We start from the raw sequence: 25,042 nt of genomic DNA, 5'->3' as shown, positions 1-25,042 counted from the left end.
ATAAATCAATAAAGATTAAATCAATAAAATCCTCAAATCTTATTTATATCAATAATAAACAAATTTTATTCTGGGGATCTCTTTAAAAGACTTTATTTGATGTCCTCACAAAATGCTTCAGTACTAAAGTAAATAGATACTCAGATTAGGTAGAAAAAATATATATATCTACATATAATATTCATATTAAATCTTTTATGAATACTATAAAAACTAATTGTAAAAAAAAAAAAAACAAATAAACAAAAAAAAACATGAAAAATTTATTTACCAACAGTTGTTCACCTATGGTTGGTTTGCTAGGTGCTCCTTCTGGAGTGGGAGCTGATGGATCTGGTTGAGTAACTAAACATATAAGACCCTGATATAAAAAACATGTCAACATGTTTATATATTATACATAGTGTGTGTGTGTGTGTGTATATATATATATATATATATATATATACATATATATATATATATATATATATATATATATATATATATGTATATATATATATATATATATATATATATATATATGTATATATATATATATATATATATATATATATATATATATATATATATATATATATATATATATATATGTATATATATATATATATATATATATATATATATATATATATATAGTAAATAGCATTTTTCTGAAAAGGCCCATTTTTTCAAGATTTCACCATATATGCTTGATTTGAAAGCCCATAAATATGTAAATACTATGATTTATAATGATTTATAATGACATGTAACTTTGATTGAACAAATTAGCATTACTTTGCGTTATAAAAAAACTGGTTTTTATCAGCATTGAGATTATTGCTTGAAAATGTAATAATGATTTTAAAACAATTTTTGAGAGAATATCAATGGGTAATTGCTAAAACAATATTTATTGTTAAAAAATATTTTTATAATATTAAGCAACTGAACAATAGATAATCCAGGAACTATAAACTAAATAAGGAACTATAATATAATATAAATACTTTATTGATATTATAATTAACATATACCAAGTTTCCTTTGAAATAAAATTTTGCCTGATAACTTGTAAAACTAGAAATTCTTAAATTGTTAAACTTTTGTTTCCAAAAATGTGCGCATTACTATTTTAAATAAAACAGTAAAGGTTATACTTGATAATTTAAACTGTATTTGCATTCATGCAAACCATTTAAAAGCACAAATCAGATTCTTTTTTTTTTCTTTTATTATTTAAAATAATTTTCACGCTTTGAAATCACCTTTTTGAGTAACTTTTTACACAACAACTTGAAATTTCCATTAAACAAAAAAAACTTTGATAAGTCTGATAGCAATTTCTTTTGATTGGGGAGCTATTTCCAACCCTCGGAATTAGGAAAAATGAGGTCAGCAATAATTTGCTGCCCTCAATCTTTTAAAGATCGGCATCAGGTCATCAAAAAAAGTTTGATACAAAGGTCTTACCATGAAACATAGAAACGAGGTCGGCAAAAAATTGCCGACCTCAAATATTTTAAGGTCGGCAGTTAGGTTGGCAATGCCGAATGCCGACCCTAATTCCGAGAGTTGTATATCTTTATATATTCAAATGGTATAACTTATTTAAATAACTAACTAATAATAGATAAACTTGTTTTTTATTCAAAATATAGATTTAATAGTAAAACTTTTTAGACAACTTCTTAAATTACTTCATTTTGAAAATATTTTACCCGCATAAAAGGTCAAAATACGAACTTGAAATTTGTTACCTAATGCAGGAATCCTGCATGGGCCTTAAACTTTTTATATTAAAAGGACCTTTTTGGAAAAAAATTAATTATTCACACTATTTTAATGGTTAAAATTTAAAAAGAAAAATTGAAAAAAAGGAAGCAGGCCCTCAAATTAACAACAGGTCAAAAACGAAGATCTTTAAAATTATGTTTTATATTTCACATTAAATTTTTCCATTTTTATAAAGTGTTGCATGTAATTTTATATATATATATATTTTTTTTGTAATTTAAAGTTGTTTTTGAATTATTAAATCGAAAAAATGTATATAACTTTTTTGGAATGAAATTTTTTAACAATGCTATGTTGGATAGAAAAATATTTAACTGGATATTTTAAAGAGTTAGATGCTTTTGTAAAAAAACAAAAGTAAAATAGTATTTTTGTTTAAATGACAAAACTTTTTAGTTTTTATTTAGAAAGTATTTTTTTGAAAACGTTTAAACGCTCATACAATTTCTTATGTTCTAATTAATAATAGAAAATGCAGAAAATAAACTTTGGCACTGTGACTTTCAAAATACAGTTAATTCACCTCCCCAAGGCCAAGAAAGTTACTACAGATGAGGAGGCTACTTAATTGTGGTTATAACCCTCTCTTAACTCTATAACTCTGAAATATGAACCTTGACAAACAAGGCCATTGCACATCTGAAATATTGAACCTTGACAAACAAGGCCATTTTTTTATATTTTTTTTATTCCAAATAAAAAAAATATAAAAAAAAAGTATTCACGTTACTAAGTTACGCAAATTTCCGTTACACAAGCAATATTCAAATTTTTAATTGGATTTTGTTCAAATTTTAGTTCTGCGAATTAAGTGCAATGCAAGAGTGCAGTTCGATTTGTTAAGTATTTGATTTGTTCAGTATTTGTTTATTAATAATATCATAAATATTTAATAATAAACAAATGATTATTAATATTTATTAATTTTATGATTTGTTATTTGTTATGGTTAAATGTATTATGTTATTATTTGTGATTTGTTAAATATTTGTTATGGCTAAATGTAAACCTTAGTTAAGAGTAATAGAAAATTATATCACGAAAATCAGCGCTTGAATTTGTGTAGTCTTCACATTGTCAGCATTCCAAGGTTCTATTCTTACCCAAAATGAGCTAAACCAAATTACAAATGAAATTTTGACTGAGAAAAGACACTTTGCTATACTGAAATATTAAAGCGAAATCTATATCATGGCGAATCTGGAAACTATTCAGTTGATGTGATCAAAGAAGCCTTAATCTTAAAAAAGATCCAAATGGACAGAATTGATGTTTTCAAATTATCAACTACTGAAAATGATTATATCATCCAATGTTGCAATCACTGGATCACCCTTAGGAAAATTGGCAACCAATGGTTCGATTTTGACTCCAAACTTCATCAACCAAAACCTATACATAATTTTTCTCTTCAAGAATATGTAAGTAAGAATTTGTCTGGCCCAGCTAATGTATTCATTCTGCAAGGTGATCTCGAAGCTCTTACAATCCGCGAACAATACGAAATAGAGGCAGATGAAAGGCGAGTCAAAGATGCTGATCGTCACGCAAAAGCCCAAGAAGTTGAAGATGAAGAAAAAATAAATTAAAGGCAAGCCAAAGTTTCAGAATAAAAATTGCCAACTCATAGGAAAAGAACCTATTTAATAGCTACAATGCCAATAGTTTATGAAAACAAGGTTAAACGATCTGATTTAGGCCCAATGAACCAGGTTTGTTTGCATTGCAAAGCATGGCACTTTAAAGCTGAAAGGGGACAAGATAAGCAATTCAATACTTGCTGCGCAAAAGGTAATGTTACCAGATCCTGCACCTTTTTTTGTTATTAGCACTAATAACCAAAGTATTCCCAGCTATACTTTATGGATTCAAATCAGGCCAACGAGCATAGATCAAAACTTCCTGTAAACCAAAAGTGTGACTAACATCTCATGGAACAACTTGATACCATGTTTCGTCTTTGTAATCCGTGCGCCAAGAATTTACAAAAAGATGAGGCAAGAAGTTTGCAGAAGAAGATAAATTGGCTGATCAAGAAAACAGGCCTCGCATGCAGGTACATGCAAAACATAATTGCATACCACCTTCATCTGCTTCATAACCATCTTCTTCAATGAAAGAACCTGGTTTTATCACCATGACATTTTTAAACTAAAAACTAAAAATATGTATTTTTACAAAAAAAAAATTATATGATTTTTTATTTTATGTTTTTTATAAAATAGTGATTATTTTGGAAGTTTTTATTTTATTTTGCTTCTTTTGAAACCCAACACTTTTGAACACCCAATACTTTTGAAGAACTATTTTTTTGATAATTATAGGGACCTGCCTGATGTTTAAGGGTCTCGAGCTACCCCTGAAAATAATTTTTTTTTTTTAAATTTTAAATTCTAGGTGTTATGTATCTCACATTGTGGTACCGGCAAAACTTTTCTTTACAATACACCTTATAAACATACTACAAGGGCAAGGAAAGTTTGTTATCTCAGTAGCTACAACTGGCATTGCATCAACCTTATTGATTGACAGAAGAACTAACCATTTGCATTTTAAGATCTATCTGTCGATTGACGACAAAACAATGCCTTTCATTGAAGAAGATGATTACAAAGCAGAGAATATCAGAAATGCCAGTATCATCATCTGTGATGAAGTGACTATGATGACCTCTCATACACTCAATACCATCAAAAAAATACTAAGAAAGGTCACCAAAAAAAATCAACACTCCATTTGGTGGTAAAGTTCTTTTGCTATGAGGGGACTTTCGACAGTGTTTGCCTGTAGTTAAACATGGCAATCGGGTTAATGTAGTAGAATCAACCATCAAGAGAAACATAAATTGGTCTGATATTAAACAGCTTCGATTGATGCAAAATATGCAAGCATCAGATCAAGAGTTTACAGACTGGCTAATTCAACTTGGTAATAACATGTTGGCCAATTATCCCTCATTTGGCAAAGATATAGTTAAAATACCAGCCGACTTGATTACCGAAGATGAGAATTGCTTGATTACTCATTGCTTTGGTGATTCACAAAATATCAGCCTGGAGACAATTCAAAGTTTGGCAAGTTCTTTGCCCCAAGAATGACACCTGCCTTGAGATAAATAATCCCAGCATCAATCAAATGTCAGGAGAACTGATGGAATTTAAAAGTATGGATTCTATCGAGTCTGAGGATAATGAAAAAATTGCTAACTTTCCTGCTGAGTTTCTTAATTCGCTAAATGTGAGTGGATTACCACCACATCGACTGAAACTTAAAGTAGGAGCAGTAACTATCATCCTTAACAACATGGATTCCAGTAGAGGACTATGCAATGGAACACGGCTCATTATCAAGGAGTTGACTGAAAACTTAATTCACGCAACAATTGCGACAGAAAAACACAAAAAAAGCAGTGTTTTCCTACCCTGAATCAATATGAGTCCAACCGAAAATGATTTACCATTGACGTTAATTCAACAACAGTTTCCTGTTCTAACCTCCTTTGCTATGACTATCAACAAGTCACAAGAGCAAACATTCGATAGAGTTGGTATATATCTACCTGAACACGTGTTTATTCACGGTCAACTCTACGCTGCATTTTTAAGACCAACTTCAAGAGCAGGAGTCAAAATACTTATTATATCCAGCTTAAATCAAGGAAAATTAACCGAAGACTCTGAAACGTATTTTACTTGCAATGTCATCTACCATGAGGCGTTATTATAATTTATGTGTTTATATGTATTTTAGTGGAATTATTGTATGTTAAATGTAATTATTATATAAAGTATATATGAAATGCAATAATATATGTCCTAGAAAGAAAAAAATAATAATTAAAGAGGCTATAATTTAAATATATAATAATAAATTTATAATAATTTAAAACATCAACTAATTCTTCTCGCGGTTGCACAGGCTATCCTACTAATATGTATATATATATATATATATATACATATTAGTAGGCTCTTATATATATATATATATATATATATATATATATATATATATATATATATATATATATATATATATATATATATATATATATATATATATATATATATATATATATATATACATATATACATATATATAAATTTTTCTCGCGGTTGCACAGGCTATCCTACTAATATATATATATATATATATATATATATATATATATATATATATATATATATATATATATATATATATATATATATATATATATATATATATATTAGTAGGATAGCCTGTGCAACCACGAGAAGAATTAGTTGATGTTTTAAATTATTATAAATTTATTATTATATATTTAAATTATAGCCTCTTTAATTATTATTTTTTTCTTTAAAAAATTATATATATGTATATATACATATATACATATATATAATTTTTTTTTTTGCATCATTAGGTATTAGTTTTCCACATTACTTTTAATTCATCACTTTAAAATCCAACAGGTGAGAGATCTGGTGATTAAGGAGGTTAAATCATTTTATTCAATATTTGATTGCTCTTAAAGTCAGTCAAATAACTTATACAACATTCTGAAAAATATATTTCAGATTTAAAGTTTAAGTTATTTTCTACTAAAATATAAATGGCTTCCCATTAACCCAACTTTCAAAAGGTGTAAGAAGACTTTTTAAAAGTGTCCAAGTGAACTACTTATGTCATTATTCCCTCTATTATTACAACCTTCTCTTGAAATCAAAGACTTAAAACTTAGTCCAAAGATACAGCCATTGATAGTCCATTTTTTATGCAGTTTTGCCAACTTGAGCATTTTTACTATTTTTATGATTTTTATTAAAGCATTTTAATCAAAATAATTAAACTAAAGCATTTTTTAAAGTTAATGCAATTCAAATAAATATGAACGGTAGTGTATATATTACATTAAAATTCTAGCTAAAATTTTGGTCAGACTTACTTTCAACAATATCAGCATCATCTTCAAAATATTGTTCAATAGGCTTTTTCTTTGGTCTCTAAAGAAAAAAAAGATACTCTACTGTTTTGCTTGGGTTAATCAAAATTTGAATCTTATCTGCAGTTAATATTTTGAAATAATTAAAAAAAAAAAAAACGGAATCTGTAAATAAATGCTTAAATGCATAATTTATATTTCGAAATAACATATTTATCTTATGAACATATAGATATGTTCATGAGATACATGTTGTTTTAAATTCTATCTATGTAAACATAAAAATAAATCATATAAAACATATCTGATGATCGAAGATAAAATATAAACATCATACAAGATATTTAAACATATAAAATAAAACATAAATATAACATATTTACCTATAACATATTTACATGATAATCATAACATAATATATAAACTTATATTTTATAACATATTTTGGCAGCCAGTATATTTTAGACCAGAAAAAGAAATTAAAAAATGATTTTTACTTTTAACTCTGCTATTAAAAACATTTCATGATAGAATTTTTAAAGTAAAAAATATGATACAAATAAAAAGAACCAACAGTTCTATTTGTGTTAATAAGATATAATAATAAAAATAATAATTCCCGACCAGGAGGCAATCTACTGTAAAGGGTGGTAACCCTCCTACATCAAATAATGGACTGTCAATTTTTGGCAAAAGAAAACTGGCCTGCCTTTGGACAAGGAAACCATTCAGTAGCTTCAAAAATATTGCATGAGTGGTGCAGAAAAATTTCAGTTTCTCTTATCACTTTCTAATTGAATAAATAATATAGAGCAGAACCAAATAAAAAAGTATGAGCGCTTGCAACTGTTAGAGTCATAAAAAAGTAGTTAATGCAGAATTAATATATCAGTTGAAAAATGACATTGCATAAACAAGCTATTTAGTCAAGCAATCAAGCAAAAACGATTGGATTCAAGTTCAAAAGTCAGGAAAAAAAACTAAAAAGCCAAGCGATCAACTTATAGGAGCAAATTCTACTATAAATAAGTTAAATGAACGTAAAAAGAGAGCTAAAAATATCATTGTGAAAAAATATTTATATGGAGTGTCAGAATCCAATTAAGTTTCTTTAGATGATAAAGTAGCTAAATATTAAGCAAAAGTCTAGGAAATATTTACAGAAACTAGAGTTCAAGACATAAGTTTTCAGAATGACAATTTAGAAGTAAAATCTCTGACAAGCCAGGCCATTGTTGGTTTACTTGGCTGACTCCAATCTACAAAACAAAACACTAATTTCATCAAAAAAAATTAAAACTGCTTCCAAGTTTTAAACATATCTATACATCTCCAGATTTAACAGAAGCTGAAGGTCAATAGGATTTTATACTCAGAACAGAGCAAAATAAACCGAATAATGCTTTTAAGGAGACGGATTCCTTTTGGTATGGTATCTGTGGAAATCAGATACAAAAATTTAAAAGAACTACTTGAAGTGAGGCAGTAAGGCTCATTGCCTGTTATCTATGAGTAGTATTGAATAAATAAGTTGCATGTACCTTAACGCCACATTTCTTGACAACAAATTTGATGAATTTAAACTAGTAGTTGCAACTTACAATGCTAAAATAATTACCATTACTGAAACATGGTTTAAACCTACTACTCTCTGCAAACTAGATGCTTGATGTTTATATGAAAAAAAAATGTAATGGTCGTCGAAGTGGAAGTGTATGTATTTATATTGACAGGAAAATTACTTCATATGAACTTAATGATAACAGATTTACATTGAGTCAAACAGAGCATGTTTGGGCTGTTATCCAGTTTTACAATGATAAATATCTTATTGGATGTATTTATAGACCTTATAAATTCACAGATATGATAGCCATTGAAAATGTATTTAAAATTGCAAAAGAGTATGTTAACTAAAAAGGTTATAAATATCTAATCATAGTTGGTGATTTTAAATTTAGGATAAGTTAGGATAAGTTGATCCAATAGTTTAATAAACTCTATTAAAGAATCGTCAGAAATTAAGCATATTTTTTATAAAATAATAAACAACAACTACCTATATCAGCATGTAAACATATCAACATTTTAAACAACAAATAAATCTGCTGTAAACATTTTAGATTTAATTTTGAATTAGAGATTTGTAGAAGTAGAGATTAGAATCAGGAGTAAGAAAATGGCAAGCACGATAAAGAGAAGCAACCTTACCAGATGCTAACTTAGCAATCAATTGTATATATGGTTTCCATGAAAGGTCAATAGTAAATGATAACCCAAGAAGAAGTTAAAGATGAGGACTCAGTGAGAGGGTTGCCATTCATTAATATAAAAATGTTGACAGTACTGTGATAGTTGCTTGCAGTAAATAACTGAGTTTTGTTGGAGTTAAAACTTACAAACATCTGTGAGCCCCAATCTGTTACAGAAGTGAGGTCAGATTCAAGATTGGCTGCCTGTCCAAAGCGATCAAAAAGAGAAGACTTTTTGTCAAGAATGAAGAACATGACTTTAGCAACAGAAGCTTTGAGTGATTTGAATGTCTAACAATGGGTTAACCCGTTTATTTGGAATGGAAAGAAGAGAACCACAATAAGATCCGAGATTCAAATTAGAAAAAAAGTTCTTTAAAAATAGTTCTGCCTTATCCTTGAGGGAGGTAATAAGATCAGTCCCATGAATGAGAGATGGAATGTTAGACCTACCTTTGTTAACGATGCTGTCGAAGATTTTCCAAAAGCCTCGAGAGCCTAACTTCTGAGATAAGATACGAGATTTAGTGAACTGAGAATAATGGAGCTTAGCATCTTACAGAGCCTTTTTACACCAATTTCTTCCAATAATAAATAGCTGTTTATTCTCAAGAGAGTTATTTTTTTTTTTTTAAATGAAAAAAATGATTACAATTAGATATATCAGCTGCACAAAAGGGTGAAAACCATGGAGTAGAATGAGGCTTGACATGGAACCAACCAGAAGAAATAAAAGCTTCCATTCCTGCCTGAGTCCTGGCGGTTATGTAGGAGGCACTTTTTTATAACTGAGCGAAAAGACATCAGCCCAAGGATCGTCACAAAGAAAATCACAAAAAGAATTCCAGTCAGTTTTAGGGTAGAAGTAAGTAGTGTAATGATATGGTGAGTCCAAAAAGGTACAAGATAAAAGAATAAAATAGATCAATGGATGATCAGAACCACCTAAAGGAGAAAAAGTAGAAACTGAACACAAGCTAGGATCAGAGACCAGACATATATCAAGGAGTGAAGGTACAGCATAGGTTTTATAGTTGGAGTGTCTTGTCAGTTAATGAGCTCGCACTGCATCAAAACAGATTTAAACAGAACACATACATACATAAAGTAACTTACGAGTGAGTAAACCCCGCGCCAGAGGTTTAGACAGAACACAAACACACATATAAATGAAGATTCCCAAAAATTGCAAAGAGAAATAAATTCAATTTTGTAATTAATTAATATATATATATAGGGTTTTATCAGTTTTTAAATAAGAAGCCTAAAAAGACACTGTTTATTTATGGTGTGGTCTTATAAACACTTTATATAACTTGAGAGCCATATTTTCATCAATAAAAGTGAATGTCTTTTTGCATACCAAGAATTTATAAGGACTTTGAGACAACTGTACAAAAATGAGAACTCCACTTAGCATTACATGAAATAATGACTCTTAAATAATGCATTTTAGTAGAGCTTTTTAGGGATTGATTTATTGTACCTTTTTATTTTGATTCCCATTTATTCCAAAATATCTTAATTTTAACATAATAACCTGTTTTTAGGTAGAGAATTAACACTTTGGCAAAATCAAGATTACATCAATAAACTGGTGAAATGTTATAGAAGATGAAATAATATCAAAAGTTTCTATTCGATTAGTCCCGCATGATTTATGATGAAGAAAGCCTTGTTGGTTTGCTGAGAGCATTTTATTATTGTTAATGTGCTTAAAGATTTTGTTCTTAACAAGTATTTTGACTATTTTGCAGGCAACAGAGTTTAGCAAAATAGGTCAATAGTTTTCAGCGAGTAATTTGTGTTCCATTTTTTGCATAGACTAAACTAAAATTTGCTAATTTCTAGAGAATAGAAAAACCCAAGTTGTCATTAAGTTCATTCAGGTTAGTATCACTTTTTTAACGATGGAAATTATTCAGAGGGATGTTAATATTATTTCTTTTTTATGTGCTCTTTTTGCTTTAAATATTTCAGCTTTTACAAAATGATTAAGAAGATAGCAGTTTATTTTAAGTTTATTATTCTTCCATTTATTGAGCAGTTGATATACCAAGCGGATTTTTTGCTCAGACTAGGTTTTTAATATGTGGAGTAACCAAAGGATCATACTTTTTCTTTGTTTTATTAACCTTGGGGATAAAATATTTGCAAAAAGCACAATTGTTAGAAATTAATAAATAAAACATTTGATCTGCGGTTTTATGCAGAAATAAAATATTCCAGTTGATGGATGCAATAAAGTTTGATATTGAATCGTAATCACCTTTGCTGTAACTAAACAACTGAGATTCACTTTCAGGAAATAGTTTTGAAATTCCTCAATTGATACTAAAGCGGCCCGTAGTATTATTACCTAATATAGCATAAGGAAAAACTTTTAAAATAGAATTATTGCTGTAGGTAAATAACAAGTCCAACATATGGTTTGAGCGTTAATGAGAGATAAATACATCAGTAATGAAGATAGCTTCACTGCCAACTCGACATCTGTCATAGCAATCTTTTTTTTAAAGTAAGTTATTGTTTTAATACAATAGCTTCACTATTGTACTTTGATTTAAAACCTTAGGACATTATACTTACCACTTAACTAAATTGTATATTTATGAGTTAATACAGTTTGTTTTAATTTTTTAGATATAAATAAATAAAAAGCTCTATTATCACTATTTGAAGTATGTCAAGATTATTAATGAAGTTAAAAAAATAGTCTGAAAAAGAGTTTATAGTAGCTATGCATTTTTGCTATTATTATATAGCTTAACTATATTATAATAGCAAAATTTGCTAATGTTGTCATGATTACATACATGCATATTATTTTTATGAATGACAACTGCTACTACTAATACGCGTGGCTTTGCTGAAAATCATTTAAAACTTGTATAGATTAGAAGTCTTTAGAACTTTAGAAAATTTTGGAAAATTCCAGAATATTTTAGATGACCTTAGAACATTCTGGAACAATTTAGAACATTCTGAAACAATTAGGAATATTCTAGAACAATTTAGAATATTCTAGAACAACTTAGAACATTCTGGAATAATTTAGAACATTTTGGAACAATTAAGAATATTCTAGAACAATTTAGACTGTATGTATATCTGCTTATCTAATTTTATAGTTATTACAGAAGCAGCACATGGAGACATACAAGCCTAGCGATAGTAGCATTCAGAAGAACAAGGATGTCTGGACTAATAATCTGGCAAAATTTGAAGACTCTCCAAATGCAAATTATCGGACGCTACCATTTCCTTGGACCAAAAATCAAAGGAAGAAAGGAGCGAATAGCGGAAATTTCTAAAGAAGTCACCAAATTGTGGAAGAATATAAGAATTTTCCACATGTATCTGATCAAGTTATACAAGCAAAGCTTGATAAAATACTGAAATGTTATGATGAATGTGTTAAGTGGAGAAGCTACAAACCCCTTGATGAAATTTTTGATATTACTAAAGTGGATGGAACATGGTTATCTTTCGAGCACAAGCAATTGTACCATCTCCAAGTGGAAAGCAAAGAACAGTGGGATACTCACAGGCCAAGCAGCCAGTAAAGAAACGATCCATCCCTCTAAAAGACAAGAACTTTCTAATAGGTCATCCAACTCATCATCTTACTATTCTGGTTTTAGTGACTGAGGCTGACGACAATGAACATGAAAACGATGTAGAAGAAGATGAGACTACTCCTACACCAAGCAGAAAATACAATAAAAGCAAAATTGCAGTCAACTTGGTGATCTACACAAGAGTATCAACAAACAAAGCTACTAACATATGCAAGCAATTGGCTTGTGAAGGCATTGACACCCCAACTCCATGTCAATCAGCTATTTACAAGTCAACAATCAGAGGCAATCAAGCTGAAAAAAGAAAAGATTGAAAAGTTGGTCATTACACTTTGATGGCAAGTGCATCAATGGAATCAATTATTAAGTGGTCGTCCTTAAAAATAAAAGAAGAGAAATCAAATTGGATTTCCTGGGCTTGGTATATAGCACAGAAAAAACTATTGCTCAAGTAATTTCTTAAATCCTCGATGAATTTCACCTATGGAATTCAATACAGATGATTGTTGCAGATATCACCAGCGTTAACATTGGAAAAAAGAATGGTGTTGTTGAAATATTGCAACGAATGCTCACAGAAAAACGCATCAACAAACCTCGGTTTATCAGTTGTCAACACCATGTATTAGATAGAATCCTCCATTTGGTGATGGATGAAGAACTTGGAAGTAAAACTCAATCGCTGAACATCGAATATCCATTTGTATCTCAACTGTTAAAGGAGTACGAAAAACTAAAAACACAGTTTGATAACAGAATAGAAGTAATTTTGAAACATCATGCTGGAGAGATGATATGAAATTTTTATTTCATCTCACTCGAGTGTTCGGATTTTTTGATGAAAGGGGACATTTCCAGTTGATCAGGTTTCGGAAATTACCCAACATCAGCAATGCGAGGTGGAATCCAGAGCTATACTAGTGATCCTGGCCTTCATTTTAATTCCTTCAACAAGGACAGTTCTGCAGAGAGTCGTTGGTTTATGCCAATTTATATCGTATAGCTGGGCAGACCATTGGTTTACAGACCAACTGTACAACAAAAACGACTTTAATAACTTGACTGAAGTACTGAATCCATACAAAAAGGCTTTAAGCTCTTTGAAAAATCACTGGAAGCGGGAGCCATCCATAGTACAGATCCCCAGAAATAATCAATGTGCAGAGCTCGCAATCAAAGTAATAAAGAAAATGTATTCGTCATGCAAAAATAAAGACAAATTGCACCTTCTATTCCTTCTATGCAACAAGCAAGAGCAAGGTCAATAATCTGAATCATTGTTGGATTGAAAATTTATCGTATTACATGATTACTACATTTGAATGCACAGTAGTACTTATGTCAAAATCGTTTTTCAATGGCGGGGTGAACTTTTTTCAAAAGATATTGTTCAGACAGACTGGTTGGGTTGAAGAACAGTCTGATGTGGACATATTACTCACCATGATGTAATATCTTTACACCAGTCTCCAATCAGACCAGTCCGTACTGGACACATTACTCAGCATAATGCTGGGTAATACTACATATAGTTTTGAGTTAAAAATTTCAAAGTTAGATACCTTATAAATTTTTTATGTTTGTTAAACTTTATAATTTATTAGCAAATATCTTCATTTTTTAATTGACTTTTGTCTATTAAATATGCTTTTTTATCTGCTATCTATACTTTTAATAACCTCCAAAATGTGGACATATTACCATTAATGCTCTTAATGATCAATATAAAATTTTTTGTTTTATTTTAATTTTAAAAACTTAAAATGTTACAAGCATTATTTTAAGTAAGTTATTATTTCTATTTTGAAAATATAAAACTAATCTACCTTTAGTGTGTTAAGAAGTTGTTGAATTTTTGTTGATACTCTTGAATTTCCAGTACCTGCGCAAAATAAGAAATGTCATAAAAAATAAATATGTCATAAAAGTTTTTCTCAACTTTACCTCAAAAAAAGTTTTTTTTATGTTTTTTATAATTATAATGCCATAATGTTGTCATGACGCATGATATGAACAGTAATTACTTGAACACAAAATATTTAAAAACACTTTAAAGAAAGGAAAAGATTCAAAATATTTAAAAAAAAGTATACACTCACTTTCATCTGAAGAAATACGAACTGAAACTTGTTTAGCTTTTAGTTTTTGATAATGATTAATTTCATTCTGCAAAATAATACTACTAGTAAGATCAGGTAGTGGGGCAGACTCACCAAAGTAAGTCTGACCATCTACAACTGTTATTTGTGGATCCAAAGACTTTTGATGAAGATCATACTGATTTTCAGAATTGTTTAGTACAGAAAGTGAAACATCTAAACTCTCGATAGAACTCAAAGGTGTGTCTGTAAAAAACAAAACAGATTTTTTTTAAAAACATTCAAAAATAAAAACATTGACTAAAATAAATAAAACTTCAATAAGTTTTATTTAAAGTTTGCAAAAAAAAGTAAAAAAAAAAAAAAGAAGCCAATTTTATATTGGAAAAACATTTTGTGGTCAGATGAGTCTAAATACAACCTTACCTAATTGGATGGAGTCCAGAAAGTTTGACAAAAAGGAAATGCTTATAAATTGAGTTGTTTAGTGGGTACTTTAAATTATACAGATTGGTTTTTTAGGGAGATTAGAATTAGGGAGATTGGTTTGGAGTAGTATAAGTTAGAAAGGGAAAGTTTATTGATGAAAAAAGGGAATCCTCAATGTATTACATAACGCAGCAAAATAAATGGGAAAAACTTCATATGCCAGTACAATAGCAACCCAAAACATACTGCTATGAAAAAAGCTATACATTTACGAATAACCTTAATGCTTTGGAGTGACCAGTTCAAAAAAATATAGTAACCGACTCAAAAATTAGTCAACTCAATAGCAAAATGCCTATCTAAGTTCACCAAAACCAAAGGAAACCCCACTTGATAGTAACATTTACAAAATTTGGTCAATTTAAGATTATGTTAGATTTGTACACACACATACAGACTTGTTTAAGTAAGCTTTATTAAAAATTATATAAAGTTTAGTAAATTATATAAATATATATTAATTTTTTATTATTTAAAATATACTTTTTATGATAAATGTAAATCTTTTAAAACAATTTGTTAGATTGATTTCATAAAGAAGACTTTCAACAAAAATTGTATTAAAAAACCCACTCACTAAACTTCCTTTTCATAAACTATTTTCACCTTTTTAGCTTGACTATTAAAGTTTGCTTTCAAATTTTTTGATAAAAACTTTTAGTTTGCAAATTACATAATAAAATTCTTTTAGAATGTAATATGCCACTTAGATCATTAATCATTAGACATTAATCTGTAATATATTATAAATATTATTATATAGTATAATAAACTGATGCACTCCAGTAAAATACTAAGTTATTAAATATACTAAGCCTGCAGTTTGGATACTGATCATTATAAACGGCTGATTCAGGATTTTGGCACAGATCACAGATAGAATTTTGGCACAGATCACAGATCAGAGATCTATAATAATTAGTATCTATAATGGTCATTTAGTTTTAGTTAAGTCTTTCTTTTGGTTAGGAATCTTTGTCTTTTTATGTTTAGTTTTTTTTTTTGTAGGTGTCTCCCGTCAGTCAAATTAAGCTTTTTTTGCACACTTTTTAAAATGTTCTCAAGTCATATAAAAGTCATGACCAAATGTCACAACAAAATATTATATGCGTGATCAAGATTAGAATTCGATTGCACTCGCTTCTTCACTCACACTCTTTTTCAAGCCTGAGTTTGCTGATGCTGGTTGCCTGTCGACATTTTGAGTTGCATGTTACCAAAAATTTTTTATTTTAGCGGAATTCTTGCATAGTTTAGTCATTTTTTCCTATAGGGCTAAGGGTACCCTAGAAATAATTCACACAAATAGTAATATTTTAAAAGTAATATTTTATACAATTAATAACAAGCTTGGTCAGAATGGCGTGGAATCACATGCTATATTATATATTATATGACCACGCAAATAATAATTTTGTTTTAATGATTAGACCACAGCTGTTGACATGTTTTTAGAATTTGAGCATTTCATTTCGATAAAAAAACTCATCAATACTTAACTAAAAAAAAAACTTCATTTCAAAAAAAAAAAAAATCTTATTGAATGAAAAAATAAAAAAAACTAAAACTAAAAACAAAAATATAACTTAAAACAAACAAATAATAAAATGCTAAGATTATTTAAATCATGTTTTTAACTTCGTTTGGAATAACAAACTTTAAATTTTTATTCTTTACTTATGCTTTTATAAAATTATAAGAAACCCTTTTAAATAAAGTAACAACTTCTAACGATTGTCTCATAATTACACATACTTAATTTCAATTATAGTGTTGTTTTTTTTACTAATTTAAAAAAAGTAAAACTTTCATATAAACACATGCTAGTAAATAATTATGCATTTAAAACTGAAAAAAATGAAACTTTACCATTTATTAAGCTACTTTATGCTTTGTTTTAACATACATTTATTAAACTTTTTTTAAACATACATTTATTTAAAAAAATTATATCATTATTTATTTGTTTTCCTTAAACCTTTTTAGATCGATTTTTGCTGTCTAAAAAAGTTGTTGTTTATAAAATCAAAATACTTTTTTTATTAAATATCATTTATGATAAAAAAAAAACTTTTAAAATATAGTTTCATTATTATTTTAGATTAAAAAGTCATCGCCTCAATGGACTTCAGGAGCAAAGACATTGCTTCTTATAGAACTCTTGAATTAATAAAAAAAAATAGAATTGTAGAAAAAATTAATACTCATCCTCTTGGGGGACTTAATTGCATCAAAGAAATATTTTTAGTTGTCCTTCACAAAATACAGTTGCCTGGTACTTTCTGGCAATCACGAGGTAACACCTCTGACATTTTTAAATTTGCATAATAGATATTCTAATGTATATTTTAAATACAATTTTGTTAGAATTTACTAACATTTTAATACTAAAATTTTGATCTTAAACTTAAAAAAATGTAATTTTTTCAAGTGCAGAATTTTTTTTTTTTTTGCGTACTGTTTATATACTTAAATAAATAAATAAATTTTAATATAAATAAGGTAAAAAAATATAGAAAAAAAAATTATAAACAGTATAATATAGATAAAACAACAATAGATAAAACAATACATTAAAAATAAAAACCTTCAAAGGTAGTTGGAGGAGCAGTGTAGCTAGAACTAAGTTGAGGATCTTTTTGTCGACGGTTTACAAAAGACGCTCGCTTAATTGGTGCTGGTGCTTGATCAACGCCTTCACTTTCTTTGTGCTTTTGAAGGGCATTATTAATGGCTTCTTGTCGAACTCCTTGGAAAAAATATTCTTTTAATTTTCACTTTTTTATAAAAAAGAAATAAGTTTAAAGAAGTTAAAGAAATTAGTTAATATGAAAGCTCAGCATTAATTTTGCAGAATATATTATGTTGTTACTTAATGTAAATATGTAGTCATTTAACATAACAGAACGCAATTAATGTAGAAAATGTAGGTGCTACGCAAAATGTAAAATGCAGATGTCATGCAAAATGATGCAATACTCTCAGACTTTGAAGAAATATGTGGTAGGGGTTTAAAGTATTTGTTTCATAACCAAAAGGTGCAGAGTTCAAACTTTTCCAGGCCCCTAGTAGTTCTGGGGTAAACTTGTTTTTCAAAAAAAAAAAGTTAGCCTCCTTAAGTTACAAGTAAGCTTTTAAGATAGGCAGTAAATAAACTTTATGGATTTATAAACTATTTAGCTTTTTTTGGATACTCATTTAAATATTCTACTAGTTAAATATATAGTATAAATTAACACCTGATGTAAAATCTGGTGACTCGTGCCAGCTTGAGCTAGAATTTTTATCTTCAAAATCTGAACTTGTTTTACTTCCATTTATACTGTTTGGGGTAGAAATACCCCATAATTCAGACAAAGATGAATTTGATGTTGGTCTATTTGTATTTTTTGCTGTAAGTCTTGGTGGTATTTCTTTAGAATCACTGTTAGGTATTGATTTAGGTACTGCTAAAAATACATGATGATCAAAAAATTAAAAAACGTTTATAAAAAAAATATATATATATAAAAGCATAACTTAACATATAAAAACAAAAAACGTATATAGAGCACAACATGTATAAATGAAAACATATGGAACACAATGAATATAGAACAAAAATATAGAACAAAACAAAACAATAATCTGCCTTCTACAACTAGCTGTCTCAAAGAGCAAACACAACTACAAAGAGTAGCATTCAGTCAACTCTGGAAAGCAACTAGAGAATTTGTTAGTTAGATGAGAGTATTTAATAATAAAACTATATTATACAGTTATGATCATAAAATACAACCAACCAATATTAATAGCAAAAAATATTTGTGTACTGTATAAGTATTTATTACAAGAAAACATTTTAATTTAAAAAAAAAAATAAGTGAACATAAAAGAATAATGAAATATAAAACATGTTCTTGTAATTTGTATGGGCACCTCAAACATTGTGAATGGCATCTAATCTTTGTGACACTGAAGCAACAAAAGACAATATATGGACATTATTTTATCACAACATGCTTTTATTAAACAGTCCAACCTAAAAATTTTTTGCAAAATTTGAACTGATCACAAATATTTTTTTGAGAAAGGGGTTATTTAAATGCCACATCATAAAATTGAACCTCGGAATTAGGAAAAATAAGGTCTGTAAAAATTTGAACAACGAATGCATTATTTTATTAGGAATTTGAATAAAGCATTCGTTGTTTGATGGCATTTAAATAACCCCTGAATTATGGGTTTGTCGTAAAATTTTTCCAATTTTATTTTAATTATTTTACTTATAAAATTTATATTTTTCTGTTTTTATTTTAATTTATTCTGTTAGCCCTGTTTTCAAATATTCTGGAAAACAATCTGACTTGTTTAACTATGGCTCCATTATCATAAACAAGGTTTTAATTAACACTTAATCTCTCTTCTTGAATTTAACAACTTACTTTTTGATCATCAATATGGATTTTAATCTTCTCGCTCTACAGCTAACTTGCAAACACTAATAACCGATAGGTTTTATCATGCATTAGAAAGAGGTGGAGAGGTTAAGTCTATCGCTCTTGACATTTCTAAAGCTTTTGATAAAGTTTGGCATGCTGATCTTCTCCATAAGCTTTCTTCTAACAGTGTATCAGGTAACATCTTTAAGATTATTGAATCCTTCCTTTCCAATCAAAATATAAAAGTTGTCCTCAATGGACAGCACTCTTCTTCATATCCTGTAACTTCAGGCGTTCCTCAAGGTTCTATCCTTGGCCCTATACTCTTTTTAATTTACATTAAAGATCTTCCAGATATTCTCTCATCTACGATAGCATTGTTCACTGATGATACAAACATTTCTCATCTTGATAAGCCAACACTTTCTGATTGCTAGGAGGAAGCATTTGAGCTTGAGAAGGATCTCACTTCTGCTACAGCATGGAGCTCTCAGTGGCTGGTGAACTTTAACTCAGATAAAAAAAATTTCAGCTAATTGTTATCGCAACAATCTTCGTATATTTATGAATGGTAATGTACACGATGAGACATCATTTACTAAGATTAACTCTTACAATATATTACCATATCTTGGAAACCATATATCAAATTGTTAGCAAAATTAGCATCTGCTAAGGTTGCATCTCTTTATTGCACTCACCACTTTCATAATCAGGATTCTATTCTTTATCTCTATAATTTTCAAATCCGTCTTTGTATGGAATACTTTTGCCATATCTGGGGCAGATCTTCCAAAGATGTCCTTTCTTTTTTAGACAAGGTGCAAAAACGCATTGTAAACATAGTCGGATATGCTCTTGCAGCCAACCTCCAACCATTATCACATCGTTGTAATGTTGCTTCTCTTTCTCTTTTCTTTTTAAATTATTTGTTCAGAAATAAAATTAAAAAAAGTTTATTTTGGTGCTTTTATTATAATCATTTTATTTAGAATTTAAATAAGACCATTTTCCATTTTTATTTCAACTATTTAATTGGAATTTAAATAAAATGTTTGTTTTGCTAGTTTCTTAAAATAACTTCAGAATTTATGTAAAACTTTTGTTTTTTTTTGTTGTTTTTTTTAATTATTTTATTTAAAACTGAAGTAAAACATTTTTTTGTTGTTGCTGTTTTTATTTTAATAATTTTATTTAGAATTTAAATAAAGCACTCATTTTCATTTTTAATTTAATTGAAATAGCAAATAAAATAAGGTTTTAAAATTCTAAGGTCAGCAAAAAAATGCAGCCTTCAGATAATGCCTGGTCAGCAGTTAGGTAGTAAACGACCAGGGCTAATATTTGATTGTGGCCAAGGTTGGTTCTATGGACGGGACTGCATAAACATTAGTGCATATCAACTCATTTTTATATATTATATCAATATACAACAATATTAATATAGCCCCAGCCATAAACCCGGCTTTGGCTCAGGTCAAATACCAGCCCCAGTTGTTTACTACAGTTAGGTCAGTTGCCAACCCTAATTCTGAGGGCTGTACAATCAAAAATTAAAGTCCTTGGCAAGACGTAGTTGAACTGTGCAGACACTAAAATTTACTGTGTTACCACCCCAAAAAATGACACCATGACATCATGGTGTCGGTTTTTGGAGTGGTAACTCAAGGTCTTTCAAAAGATTTTCCTGCAATCTGCTGACAAATGTGTTGTCAAAAAAAGAAATCACAAACAGTTCTTAGATGTCTTTAAATGTGCAGCAACCATTAATTTAGACTTGCCATCTTTTATTAAAAGTTTTACTTAACTATATTTTAAAAATGATACCATACTATAAGATAATAATGATTGAAGTACACATAATCTGTATACAAATCATAAAATATATATTTCTATTTTTATTGTATTTTTTTAACATCTTCACTTTCAACAAGGCTGCAAGCAACCACTATTAGAGTTGAAAGCTACAGAAGAGAAAAGATGAAGTTTTTAGAGCAAGATAAAGATTGATAGATTAAAAAGTTATAGAGCAAGATAATGATTGACTAAACTTACCAAAATGAATGGTAGCATCATCAGCAAACAATGCCACTATTATTAGTAAGGAAAGATTCAATAATCTTAAAGATGTTACCTGATACATCATAAAAAGAGAGCTTATGGAGAAGACCAGCATGCCAAACTTTATCAAAAGCTTTAAAAATGTCAAGAGCAATAGCCTTAGACTCTACACATTTATCTATTGCATGATAAAACCTACCAGTAATTACTGTTAACGACACAGTGGTAGAACAAGAAGATCAAAATCCATATTGATAATCAGAAGGTAAGTTATTAGATTCAAGATGAGAGATTAAGTGTTTGTCAATTAAAGACTCGAAAACCTTGCTTATGATAGTATAAAGACTAATGGGACAGTAGTTAGACAAGTCAGATCGCTTTCCAGAACTTTTGAAAATAGAGATAACAGATACCACTTTCCAGCAGGCTGGAAAACATGACTCTGATAACCATTTGTTAAATAGTTTTGAAAGTATAGACAATATTGGTTATCAGTAGATATTAGTTAAGAAATCATTCATACAATTTGTGATTGTTTAGTGTGTTGCAAGCAAGCATATTTAGCATTTATAAATAATTATTGTTTAATAATAATTTTTTGCATCCATAAGTAACAATTATAAGTAGACAAATTATTTCAGCCAAAACTGTATAATGTAAGAAAACCTTTACTGTAGTTATTTCAACAAAACATTTAAAAGGCTTTATTTTGTTCATACACAAAATTGAAAATAAACTTTTTTGCAATAAAAGTTTGTATAAAAAGTTAATATCTTACTTGTTTGTATAAGAAGTTAATATCTTACTGAGCGGAATAAAAAGAAGATTGCTGGATTGAAATTCTTTCACAAGACTTAATATAAGACCAGAATGTCTATATTTCTCATAATAATATAATGTTTTATATTATTATGAGCTTTCATATCACTGTACTGTAATCAAAATTTATAACAATAACTAACTTGAGATCAAAATAAAGATCAAAATATCAATGGCAAACTTTTTTTCTCGGCATTAATACAATTTTCCTTTTTTATATTATTTTTTTATTCACCTGTCATAGGCTGAAGAGGTCACTACATTTGTTACTCATTTTTATCATTGTTATAACCCTCTCTCAAAGTTCAACCTTCAAAATACAAGCTTTGACGAACAAGGCCACACAGCAGCATTGTTCATGAAGGCTTTAACTATGTAGGCCAGAAGAATTAAAATTAATTCCCTTTGTTTTGCCCTATGATATGAAGCTAACTAATATAATTTGCAAGTTACAAGCATATTCTAGTGAACACCAATGATAATGATGTGACATGTCATCAAATAATCTATACGTGAATCTCTAAGAATATTTAAGTCAATCAAAAATATTTTCAGCTATTCAGTGCAGCTGGTGCAAATGTCAAGCATATAAACGCATTTAGAAATTTATACCATACCATTAATACCTTTGATGAATCTTTTGCCCATGATGAACTTTCACTAAGTGAGCTTTTTCTGGTTGACGCATAACCTAAATGGCTAGTTTTAATTAACATTCAGCAGTAGCCATTTTTTGGTGGACAACTGGCAGGAAATAAAAAATTTAAAAATCTGAAATCAAGCAGTTCAGAGTCTTTTTTTAACAGTGCATTGGGCTTTTATACTATTTAGCTAAGATATTAACTTCTTGTACAATTTTCAATTGCAAAAAAAATTATCCTCGATCAGTTACATGACCAAAATTTTACTTTTTTGTTAGTTCTGTTTAAATAATCACAACAAAGATATTTGTAGATTACATAAATAGTTCTGTTGATAAAATAATCTTGTGTAAGTTTTGTCAGTATAATTTGCTGTTGAGGCATTTTGACTCCAACTTATGGATACAACACTTATATTTATGTTTGATAAAAGAAGTAAAATCAAATTGTCACTAACAAAGAAATTTTTATTACCTATAAATATCTACTTAATTTTGAGTAAAGACATTGTTAGTAAAATTCTAAATTTATAGTTATACGCATTCAAAACTTGTGTCACAGAAGGAACGATAGGTTCCTTCCATGACACAAGTTTTAATGGTTTTAACTAAAAATTTAATATTTCATATATAATATCGTTTACCTGAAACTAAACAGGTATTTATAGGTAGCATGTAAGGTATTATGGACTCCAACTTAATGCTTTTAGTTTTTCTTTAAATTCAAATTTAGTTTACTCATTCCTTTTGAAAAAACAAACTTTTCAATCCTGCCCTTCATTTATTAAAAATATTATGAACATAATAAAGTAAAAAGAAAAATTATTTAAATACCTTTATTGACATAAGGCTCTAAAAGTTTTGCTCTTTTTTTCTCATAACCCTTTGATGTAATATCACCTAAAATTTTATGTATGTTGTAATTTTATATATATGTATGTATGTTGGCTGTTAAATAATACCTAATACCATATAGATGTTATAAGTAAAAGGAGAATGTAAAACAATGCTTTTATTTAACCATACAACTTAGAAAATAAAATAAATAAACATTATAAGAGTGGTTGCTATAATAAAATATATAAAGCTATGTAAAAATAAAATATATAAAAATATGTAAAAATTTGCATGACAAAACCTTCATCAAGTTCTTGCTGCAATTCTCTAAGTTTGTCCCAAACCTCTTCAGGTAAATCCATTATAATTTACAATGGCAGTGGTTTCAGCCAATAAAATGTTTTTTTCATGATTTTTGACTTCAGCTTTTAGCGTGAACTGATTTTTTATAAACAAACTGTGAAAATATATAATACAAAATAAGTAAAAAACAATACAAAATAAGTATAAGTATGTAATAAGACTCAAAAAACTTTTTTTCTATATCAAATCAATTACGTCAATATTTAAATATATCAATTTAATACTTATGTTTAAAGATTTCTAAGGTATATATAGTTTTTATGATATATATGGTTTCAATAGTATGTATAGTTTATACATACTATTGAAACCATATATATCATTGTAGGTAGATAATGTTTCTATGGTTTATAGTATGGCATAGTATGTGAAACGACTGATCCTAATATTTATTGTCAAATGACTTATTTTAATATATTAAAATATGTGCTAGGGTGTCCCAAAAAAAAACATTTTTGAAAAATATATGCTCCCCATTAATGTGTTCTATATGATAAAAAAAACTGGTTTAAAAAAATTTTCGAATAAAAAAATATTTTTAGGGGTACTTCAAGACATTTGAACATATATTGAGTTCCTAATATTATCAAAATTATTTAAAAGTAAATCATGTTGGGACTCAAATGAAGTAAAATCAAATGAAAATTTCAAAAATGATATACTTTGTTTAAAAGTGGTCTCTCCACATATAAGCTCTATTATCATCTCCTATGGCCACTCTTACACTAAAAACATGGATTACAGCCTAATTTTTACTGATACAATTTATACTTCTTC

General features: G+C 28.3%; 1 protein-coding gene across 1 annotated transcript in view; it reads right to left on the bottom strand.

Annotated features, from left to right (window-relative positions):
* LOC100197240 (disco-interacting protein 2 homolog C) overlaps positions 1-24,358 on the bottom strand; it is a 78,869-nt gene extending 54,511 nt beyond the window's left edge. The window contains exons 1-8 of the mRNA XM_065799390.1: positions 24,204-24,358; positions 23,900-23,965; positions 18,364-18,573; positions 17,712-17,873; positions 14,636-14,881; positions 14,363-14,418; positions 6,707-6,764; positions 272-345 (exon numbers count right to left, since the gene is read on the bottom strand). Of these exons, the coding sequence (XP_065655462.1) occupies positions 272-345; positions 6,707-6,764; positions 14,363-14,418; positions 14,636-14,881; positions 17,712-17,873; positions 18,364-18,573; positions 23,900-23,965; positions 24,204-24,264 (933 nt within the window). The 5' untranslated portion in view covers positions 24,265-24,358. The remainder of the gene's footprint in view (positions 1-271; positions 346-6,706; positions 6,765-14,362; positions 14,419-14,635; positions 14,882-17,711; positions 17,874-18,363; positions 18,574-23,899; positions 23,966-24,203) is intronic.
* Positions 24,359-25,042: the final 684 nt, after the last annotated feature.

This window comes from Hydra vulgaris, chromosome 06 (genome assembly GCF_038396675.1).
Source record: "Hydra vulgaris chromosome 06, alternate assembly HydraT2T_AEP".
Classification (NCBI taxonomy): domain Eukaryota; kingdom Metazoa; phylum Cnidaria; class Hydrozoa; order Anthoathecata; family Hydridae; genus Hydra; species Hydra vulgaris.
The sequence above is the reverse complement of the archived record's forward strand: the minus strand, read 5'-3'. Positions and strand labels throughout refer to the sequence as shown.